This window comes from Salvelinus namaycush, chromosome 27 (assembly GCF_016432855.1).
Source record: "Salvelinus namaycush isolate Seneca chromosome 27, SaNama_1.0, whole genome shotgun sequence".
Classification (NCBI taxonomy): domain Eukaryota; kingdom Metazoa; phylum Chordata; class Actinopteri; order Salmoniformes; family Salmonidae; genus Salvelinus; species Salvelinus namaycush.
The window spans coordinates 36260330-36270899 of NC_052333.1; the positions used below are offsets into that span (position 1 = coordinate 36260330).

General features: G+C 44.6%; 1 protein-coding gene across 1 annotated transcript in view; it reads right to left on the bottom strand.

Annotated features, from left to right (window-relative positions):
* Window positions 1-6427, bottom strand: part of LOC120022396 — a 51067-nt gene extending 44640 nt beyond the window's left edge. Inside the window, exons 1-5 of the mRNA XM_038966285.1 lie at window positions 6365-6427; window positions 5558-6172; window positions 3418-5090; window positions 2670-2811; window positions 2307-2465 (exon numbers count right to left, since the gene is read on the bottom strand). Coding sequence (XP_038822213.1) covers window positions 2307-2465; window positions 2670-2811; window positions 3418-5090; window positions 5558-6172; window positions 6365-6427 — 2652 coding nt within the window. The remainder of the gene's footprint in view (window positions 1-2306; window positions 2466-2669; window positions 2812-3417; window positions 5091-5557; window positions 6173-6364) is intronic.
* Window positions 6428-10570: the final 4143 nt, after the last annotated feature.

A 10570-nucleotide genomic window follows, 5' to 3' on the forward strand; every position in this document is an offset into this window, starting at 1 on the left:
ATCATATTTACACCCTACATACCCTGATAGATAAACATGTCCACCAACATAATACCAAAATATATGCTTGCTTTATCGACTTCCACAAAACATTTGATTATATTTGGCATACAGGACTGTTCTACAAAGTTATTGAAAGTGATGTAGGGGAAAAAACATATTACATAATTAAATCAATGTATACTGGCAATATGTGCAGCATTAAAATTGGCAAGAAAAGAACAGAATTCTTTAACCAGGGGCGGGGCCTTCGTCAGGGTTGCAATCTGAGCCCTGCACTCTTCAATATTTACATCAACGAATTGGCACCTATTCTAGAAAAATCCTCAGCCCCTGGTGTTAGTCTCCACAATTCAGAAGTTAAATGCTTACTCTTCGCAGATTACCTATGCCTGCTGTCACCCACAGCACATGGCCTACAGCAGAGCCTGGACCTGCTAGAGCAGTACTGCCAGACCTTGGCCCTGGCAGTAAACCCCAAAAAGACTAAAGTAATGATTTTCCAGAGAAGATCCAGATCTCAGGGAATTAGACCAAAGTTCTCAATTGGTACAAAATATATAGAGTACTGCACACACTACAATTACTTAGGTTTAAAAATAAGCTCAACTGGACACCTTAATGAGGCAGTGAATGAACTGAGAGAGAAAGCATGCAGGGCATTCTACGCCATTAAAAAAACTAATTAAAATTAAAATAACTATTAAAATTTGGCTAAAACTAATTGAATGTGTCATTGAACCAATTGCACTTTATGGCAGCGAGGTGTGGGGTCCACTTGCAAAACAAGATTTCACCAAATGGGACAAACACCCCATGGAAACCCTGCATGCAGAGTTCTGTAAGATGCTCCTACATGTCCAGAGGAAAACTACAAACAATGCATGCAGGGCAGAATTAGGCCAATATCCAGCAATAATAAAAACTCAAAGAGCAATTAAGTTTTGGAAACATCTAAAATACAGTGACCCCCTCTCATATCATTACCAAGCCCTGCAATGCCAAGAGCTGAGCAAAGAAAAGAGTCCCCTCATCCAGCTGGTCCTGGGAGTTCACAAACCTGTTCTACTAACACACTGAAGCATCAGGACCAGAACATCCAATCAATCAGAATAAACCAAATTACAACATAGTCAAAACAAAACTACATTGCTTATTGGGAAACACAAGCACAAACACAAAGCAAAATGCAGTGCTATCTGTCCCTAAATCGACAGTACACCATGGCAAACTATTTGACCATGGTTACTGATCAAAACCTGAGAGAAACCTTGACAAAGTACAGGCTCAGTGAGGACAGCCTTGCCATTGAAAAGGGTAGACACAGGAAAACCTGGCTCCCTGTAGAGGAAAGGCTGTGCAACCACCGCACAACAGCAGAACCTGAGACAGAGCTGCATTTCCTGACAAAATGTCAAGAATATTAAACAATTAGAGACTGTCATTTCCCCAAATTTGAAATCCTTATTCGGTTTCAAAGACCTCTCTGGTGAGAGTAGGCAACCCATCCTGTTGGGGGAGGACACAGAGAGCTGTGGGTTGGCAGCGCACTACATTGCTGCCTGCCATAAGATGAGGGACAGTGTCTGACAGGCCAATCAACCTGCACATGTCCTCTACTGCTTATTGTTATTGTTCAATGTATGGTTATTTTGACCCTTGGTTATTGTTGTTACTGTTGTTCTGTTGACAATTTTGATTCTTATTATTTTCAAATTGTAAATATCAAAAGTAAGCTTTGGCAATATGTTGTGACAACACAGAGGCGGATGCAAGATGCAAGCAACGATGGTTTAATGAAATACAGTTTACAGCAGCAACAGGACAGACAGACTGTACTCAGACGGAATCCGACCCAGGGACTAGGGCGCATATACCGATGATAGCGTGCTGAGAAATCCAGGGGAATGTGTCCGGATGGGTAGGAAGGAGCCCAGAAGATAATCCACACAAGGGCGCCGAGAGAAAGAGCCCAGACACACGACACAACCTCAGGGAAGTAACAATGATCTGACAACAAGAAACACTGGTTACAGAACATATAAAGGGAAGATAAGTGATTCCAGCTGGCGCAGACAATCAGGCCGAGATTGGGAACCACGCCCACACAAACACGGGAGAGAGAGAGAGAGAGAGAGAGAGAGAGAGAGAAAAAGAGAAAGAGAGAGAGAGAGAGGGAGGCAGTGGATTCATGAACCGTGACAATACCCCCCCCCCTAGGAACGCCTCTTGGCGTTCCCAGGCGAATTACCCTGTCGATTGAAATCATCGATAAGGGAGTGATCCAGAATGTCCCTAGCAGGTACCCAACTTCTCTCCTCCGGACCGTAACCCTCCCAGTCCACCAGGTACTGGATTCCGCGTCCCCTCCTTCTAGAGTCCAAAATACGATTGACAGAAAAGGTGGGTTCCCCATCAACAAGTCGTGGCGGCGGGGGAACCGGGACCGGCGGGTTAATGCGTGCCTGAAACACAGGTTTTATTTTAGACACATGAAAGGTAGGATGAATTCTCCTATACGCCGGAGGAAGCTTGAGCCGGACCGCCACCGGACTAATGATCCTGGTGACTTTGAACGGGCCGATAAATTTGGGGGCAAGCTTGTTCGAAACGGATCGGAGTGGAATGTTCTTAGTAGAAAGCCACACTCCTTGGCCAACGACATATACCGGAGGCTTCGACCGGCGGCGATCGGCCTTAGCCTTGGTGCGCGCCCCCACCCGGAGAAGAGTCTCACGGGCTCTGCTCCATGCGTGACGGCACCTCTGGATGAAAGCGTGAGCGGAGGGAACAGTGACCTCGGACTCCGTACTGGGAAAGATAGGTGGCTGGTAACCTAAACTACACTCAAACGGAGAGAGACCCGTGGCTGCCACTGGCAACGAATTGTGAGCGTACTCAACCATAGAGATTTGTTGACTCCAGGAAGAGGGATTCTTAGAAACCAAACATCGCAACACTCTCTCCAAATCTTGGTTGGCCCTCTCCGTTTGACCGTTGCTCTGGGGATGAAACCCTGAAGACAGACTAACACTTGCTCCCAGTAACCTACAAAACTCTTGCCAAAACTTGGACACAAATTGGGGCCCCCTGTCAGAAACTACGTCCATCGGCAGGCCATGTAAGCGAAAGACGTGATCCACGACAGTTACCGCTGTCTCCTTGGCAGATGGTAATTTAGGCAAGGGAATAAAATGAGCCGCCTTCGAGAACCGGTCCACCACGGTCAAAACAACCGTCTTGCCCTGGGAGGGCGGGAGGGCGGTAACAAAATCTAGCGCGATGTGGGACCAGGGTCTCGAAGGGACCGACAGCGGTTGGAGTAACCCATCTGGAGGTCGATTAGAAGTCTTCCCAGTGGCACAAACCGAGCAAGCCAAGACAAAACTGTGAATGTCACGAGCCATCTTTGGCCACCAAAAGCGTTGCTTAACCAAAAAGCTAGTGCGGCTGACTCCTGGATGACACGCTACGTTGGAGCAATGCCCCCACCGAATAACATCGGACCGACACCCCTCCGGCACAAACAACCGATTAGGCGGGCAACCGGGCGGAGGCTTTACCCCTTCTAAGGCCGTTTTGACCCTCGATTCAACCTCCCATGTGAGTGTGGAGACCACTAGGGTCCCGGGTAGGATGCACTCGGGAGTGGATGGGCGTTCGGAATGGTCAAAAATGCGAGAAAGGGAATCGGGTTTGACATTCTTGGAACCCGGGCGATACGAGAGAGAGAAGTCAAAACGTCCGAAAAAGAGTGCCCACCGCGCCTGCCTGGAGTTGAGTCGCTTGGCGGTTCTGATATATTCCAAATTCTTGTGATCGGTCCAAACTATAAAAGGTACCCCCGAACCCTCTAACCAATGGCGCCACTCCTCCAGTGCTAACTTCACTGCCAACAACTCTCTGTTGCCAATGTCGTAGTTGCGTTCCGCAGGTGATAACCGATGGGACAGGAACGCGCAAGGGTGCATCTTGTCGTCAGAAGAGGAACGTTGGGAAAGTACCGCACCTACCCCCACCTCTGAAGCGTCCACCTCCACCACGAACTGACGCGAGGGATCGGGAGCTATGAGGATGGGGGCCGAAACAAAGCGGCTCTTGAGTTTGGCGAATGCAGCCTCGGCTGTATCGGACCACCTGAACGTCACTCTGGGGGAGGTTAAGGCGGTAAGAGAAGCGACTATCTGGCTAAAGTTGCGAACGAAACGCCGGTAGAAATTGGCGAATCCCAGAAACCTCTGTAGGGCCTTACGGGAATCTGGGCTTGGCCAATCCACCACAGCCTTAACCTTGTCAGGATCCATGTGAATACCTTCAGTCGAGACGATGTAACCTAGGAATGGAACGGATTGTGCATGAAAAATGCATTTCTCCGCCTTGACAAAAAGTCCATTCTCCAACAACCTCTGAAGCACTCGTCTGACGTGCTGAACGTGTTCCTGGAGAGAAGAAGAAAAAATCAGTATGTCATCCAGGTAAACATATATGAACTGATCAATCATATCTCTCAGCACGTCATTGACGAGTGCCTGGAAAACCGCTGGGGAGTTGGATAGCCCAAAAGGCATGACCAAATATTCGAAGTGCCCTCTGGGGGTGTTAAACGCGGTCTTCCATTCATCCCCCCTCCTTATGCGAACCAAATGATATGCATTACGTAAATCCAACTTAGTGAACACGGATGCTCCCTGTAACCTTTCAAAGGCTGAGGACATCAACGGTAAGGGATAGGTATTCTTCACTGTGATGTTATTCAACCCACGGTAATCAATGCAAGGACGCAGAGATCCGTCCTTCTTCCCCACAAAGAAGAACCCCGCCCCCGCTGGAGAAGAGGAAGGACGAATGAATCCAGAGGCCAGAGAATCAGAGATGTATCTCTCCATAACCTCCCTCTCAGGAACAGAGAGTGAATATAACTTGCCTTTAGGCGGAGACTCACCTGGCAATAAATCTATTGCACAGTCATAGGGACGATGCGGAGGAAGAGAAGCAGCACGGGACTTGCTGAACACCTCCTTCAGGTCGAGGTATTCAACGGGCACGTTAGACAAATCCACTGCCTCCTCTAGAAACACAGAATCAGACACAGATGAACAAGCAGACACTAAACAGGACTCAAGACACTTGTTACTCCACATGGATATAGAGTTATGACCCCAGTCAACTCTGGGGTTGTGTTGGGTGAGCCAAGGATGGCCGAGAACTAATGGTGCAAGGGGTGAGTCCATGAGTAGAAATGATAGTGTCTCAGTGTGATTGCCAGAAGTGATGAGTGTGATAGGTTCAGTGGTGTGAGAAATGTTGGGGAGTTCTTGACCATTGAGAGCGTTGACGGATATCTTGTGCGTGAGTGAGGTGATAGGAATCTGGAGTTTGTGAGCGAGCTTGAAGTCCATAAAATTACCCTCTGCTCCTGAGTCCAGTAAGGCTTGGGTGTCGTGCGTGTGGGTGGCCCATCTTAGTCTTACCGGGAGGAGAGTAGATGATGAGGTCTTCTCTGTGGTGACACCACCCGATAGTAGCCTCATACTTACTACCGGGCCTGATCTTTTACCGGGCAGGAGTGGATAAAGTGGCCCGCTCTACCACAGTAGAGACAGAGTCCTTGGGATCTCCGCCTCTCCCTCTCTTCCCGGGAGAGGCGAGCTCTCCCCAGCTGCATGGGTTCGTGAGCGGAGGCTGAACTGGCCGTGTTCCCGCCGCTGGCATGCCAGCCCTCCGTGTCGTTATACGGTCTGTTAGGGCATGCTCGGCGGCCAATACGACTCAGACGAGCGTCGACCCTCAAGGCTAGTTCCACTAGTCCATTTAAACTCCTGGGAAGGTCCAGAACATAGATCTCCTTCTGGATCCGGTCCTCCAGCCCATGCAGGAACATGTCCCACTGCGCCTCCTCGTTCCACTGACACTCTGCGGCCAGAGTGCGGAATTGGATGGAGTATTCCGATACTGAACGGTCTCCTTGGCGAAGGTCAGCGAGTAGTCTGGCCGCCTCCCTACCCGCCACGGCCCGATCGAAGACCCTTCTCATCTCCTCGGAGAGTGTCTGGAAAGAGGTGCAGCATGGGTCCTGGTTCGCCCACACCGCCGTTCCCCAAAGAGCCGCTTTGCCTGATAGCAGTGTGAGTACGAATGCTACCTTAGACTGTTCACGGTTGAAGGTCCGTGGCTGCAACGAGAAATGCATGGAACATCTCGTAAGAAAAGCTCTGCAATAGTCAGGATCACCTGAATAACCCTCTGGTGTCGGTAGCCGTGGCTCTAGCTGGGAATCCGGCTCTGGCGGGGCGGGTTGAACTGCCGGTGTAGGTGGCGCAGCGAGACCCCTCAGATGTTGTAATTGTTGGGTCAGCTGGGATACCTGCGTCGCAAGGGCTTGTACTGCCCGACCTGTGCTGGAGATGTTCTCCTCTTGTTGATCCATTCTCGTGATACTGCGGGAAATGAATTCGGTCAGACTCGTTGAACTCGCTGCATCCATGGTAAGGTCAGATCATTCTGTGACAACACAGAGGCGGATGCAAGATGCAAGCAACGATGGTTTAATGAAATACAGTTTACAGCAGCAACAGGACAGACAGACTGTACTCAGACGGAATCCGACCCAGGGACTAGGGCGCATATACCGATGATAGCGTGCTGAGAAATCCAGGGGAATGTGTCCGGATGGGTAGGAAGGAGCCCAGAAGATAATCCACACAAGGGCGCCGAGAGAAAGAGCCCAGACACACGACACAACCTCAGGGAAGTAACAATGATCTGACAACAAGAAACACTGGTTACAGAACATATAAAGGGAAGATAAGTGATTCCAGCTGGCGCAGACAATCAGGCCGAGATTGGGAACCACGCCCACACAAACACGGGAGAGAGAGAGAGAGAGAGAGAGAGAGAGAAAAAGAGAAAGAGAAAGAGAGAGAGAGAGGGAGGCAGTGGATTCATGAACCGTGACATATGTACATTGTTACATCATGCCAATAAATCAAATTGAATTGAATTGAATTGAATTGAGAGAAAGAGAAAGAAAGCCATAGAGAGAGAGAGAAAGAGAGCAAGAGAGAGAGAAAAGAAAGAAGGAGAGAGCGAGAAAGAAAGAATGAGAGAGAAAGAGAGCAAGAGAAAGAAAGGTGAGAGAGAAAGAGAGAGGTGTGTGTGTATATGTATATATATATATATATATTGTGTATATGTGTATATATATACATATATAATTATTTTGTTTTTTCAATGTACTTTACTCAAACCAGTGAATATCACTTATTATAAGTGAGATCATTAACTATCAGCTCTTGGAATATCCAGGGCCTATGCTATTCACATTTTGGTTATATGACAACAAATACAGAATTGATTAAAAACATCAAGGGACAGGACATCATAATCCTACTGGAAACATGGTGTCGTGGAGACATAGATACTCAGTGTCCCTCAGGCTATAGAGAAAGTTTACTGCCATCAATCAAACATAAAAATGTTAAACGGGGCCGGGACTCATGGATTCATCATTTGGCATAAGCAGGACTTAGCACTGAATGAAATGAAAAAAGGTACTAATCACATTTGGCTAAAACTTAACAAAGGTACAATCTATTGTGACAATGACACATGTACATATGTGCAGCTTATGCTCCTCCTTCAGATTCATCATATTATGATGATCAGTTTTTTGACAATCTCCATACAGAAATCAGTACATTTCAGGCAGAGGGTAAAGTGCTTCTTTGTGGAGATTTCAATGCAAGAACAGGTTCTGAGGCTGACTACATCTGATGCGGGAGGTAACCACATATTTGGACACCCCTCCTTGTACAGCAGCCCTATTATAAATAATAGAAACAGTCCTGACCAAAAACTTGGGAAGGAGTTAGTGCTTCTCTGTTAAGCCTTAGCCCTGTATATGCTTAAGGGTAGAGTCAGAGGTGACTCTTAAGTTTGCTTTACTTACTGCTCAGCTCTTGGGACAATTATTGTCGATTATGCCATCACTGACATTGACCCCTCCTCCATTAGTGCATTCACTATCAGACCACAGACACCATTGTCAGATCACAGTCAGATCAACGTGTTTCTGAAGAAATTAACTGAAAATATTAATTTAAAAAAACAGCACAATAACCTCTACAACATAAACCAATCGTACAGATGGGCTCAAAACAGTGCAGAGAGATTCATTGAAACATTGAACTCAAATTAAACGATGAACTCTATACAGTTCTTCAATAACTCACAATACCAAAACAATAAAGAAGGTGTCAATTCGGCTACTCAAAACATCATTTGCATATTCCAAAAAGCAGCATTGAAATCAAATTTGAGAAAACAAAAGAAATTCAACATCAGAAACAAAATACAAAATGTTTCTGAAAAATGGTTTGATTACGAAGGTTATTAGAAATGATTAGGAATTAGAAAACACCTAAGACAAAAGTCAAATGAAAAACATGAGCAGCAAAACAACCCAGAGCTACGCTATGAATACTTTGAAACTCTGAAACAGAATAAACATACACTGAAACGAAATAAATTGAATTATACCAACAAGACACTTGATGAAATTGAAAATGCAATTGACCAAATCAGTTCTTGGACATGTGGAACAATTTAAGCATGACAAAGCCACAAGAATTAGCCATACAAGATGAAGGAATTTGGAAAACTTATTTTGATAATCTATACAAAAACATCCCACAAAAAGACTTACAACAGAACCAATTAGAAATTCAAGAAAAATTGAACATCCTTGAATCAGTCATTAAAAACAACAAAAATCCATTAAATTACCCAATAACCCAACAAGAACTAAATGAAAAGCTCAAATCTATCAAATCAAAGAAGGCTTGTAGTCTAGTTAACATCAGAAATTAAATTCTGAAAAACAGCACACCTGAGTTGCAAAATGCTGTGCTTAAATTGTTCATCATAGTTTCTATCCACAAAAGTGGAGACAAATCAGACCCCAATAATTACAGAGGAATTTGCGTAAACAGCAACTTGGGAAAGGTTTTTTGTAGCATTTTGAATTCAAGAATTCAAACCTTTCTTCAAGAAAAAAATGTAATAAGTAAATGTCAAATTGGCTTTCTCCCCAAACATCGCATAACTGACCATATATACACCTTACACACACTAATTAATAAACACATCCACCAAAAAAAGAGGGCAAAATCTTTGTTTGCTTTATTGAATTTAAATAAGCATTTGATTATATTTGGCACGAAGGTCTATTCTACAAAATTCTCCAAAGTGGGCTTGGCGGTAAGGTGTTTGACATAATAAAATGTATGTACACAGAAAACAAGTGTGCAATAAAAATCAAAAACCAAAGAACAGAATTATTTTCACATTATCGAGGTGTGAGACAAGGCTGCAGTTTGAGTCCAAATCTTTTCAACATTTATATCAATGAATTAGCAGACATGTTGGACCATTCTCATGCCCCAGGACTCACACTATTTGACACAGAGGTAAAATAGCTGCTATATGCTGATGACTTGGTACTTCTATCACCAACCAAAGAAGGTCTTCAACATAACCTTAATATTCCAGAGCAATATTGCCATAATTGGGCCCTGGCAGTAAATAAAAAATAAAAAAATCATGATTTTCCCCCAAAAAACAGATGTCAGAAACACAAATATAAATTCACCTTGAACAACACCATAATTGAACACACTAAAAATTACACATACCTCGGTCTGACTATATCTGCATCGGGAACCTTTAATATGGCAGTGAATGCACTCAAAGAAAAAGCCTGCATTGCATGCAATAAAAATGAAATTATTCAATATCAACATCCCAATTAGAATTTGATCAAAATATGTGACAGTCCTACCAATAGTTCTTTACGGAAGTGAGGTTTGGGGGCCACTCAATAAACTGGACTTTAATATGTGGGACAAACATCCAATTGAAGCCCTACATGCAGAATTCTGTTTGAAATTTCTACAAGTCCAGAGAAATACACCAACTAATGCATGTAGGGCAGAATTGGGCTGCTTTCCAGTGGTAATGAAAATACAGAAAAGATCATAACATTTTTGGCTACATCTGAATTCAAGTCCAAATTCAAGTCTGCAATTTAAAGCACTTCAAACCAAAGAGCTGAGCCCAGAAACGAGCCCTCTCAGTCAGCTGGTGTTAACCAACCAAGCTGACACCAGCACTGCTTCAAAAGAAAGAATTCCAATAAACAAAATCATGAACCAATCAAAGGACTCATATTTACAACATTGGAAAAACGAAACAAAATTCCAAATCCGACTAATTTATATATATATATATATTTATATCACACTGGCTGTAATTATGACAAGATATATTCATGAGAATCATTAGTGCATGGCAAGAGGAAGAGACCTGGACAGAGTTATTGACCAGGACGGGTTGTGTGTATGTGTGTTTAAATGTATATGTAAGTAACAGGTCCAGGGTTTAAAAATAACACAAAAGTGTATGTGTGTGAGCGAGCTGTGTTTTAGCTTGTGTGTGTTATTTAGATCTGACCCTAAACAGAGAATATGAATTGTCTGATTATGTAACGGCAGTCTAAGTCGTCCTCCTCCTC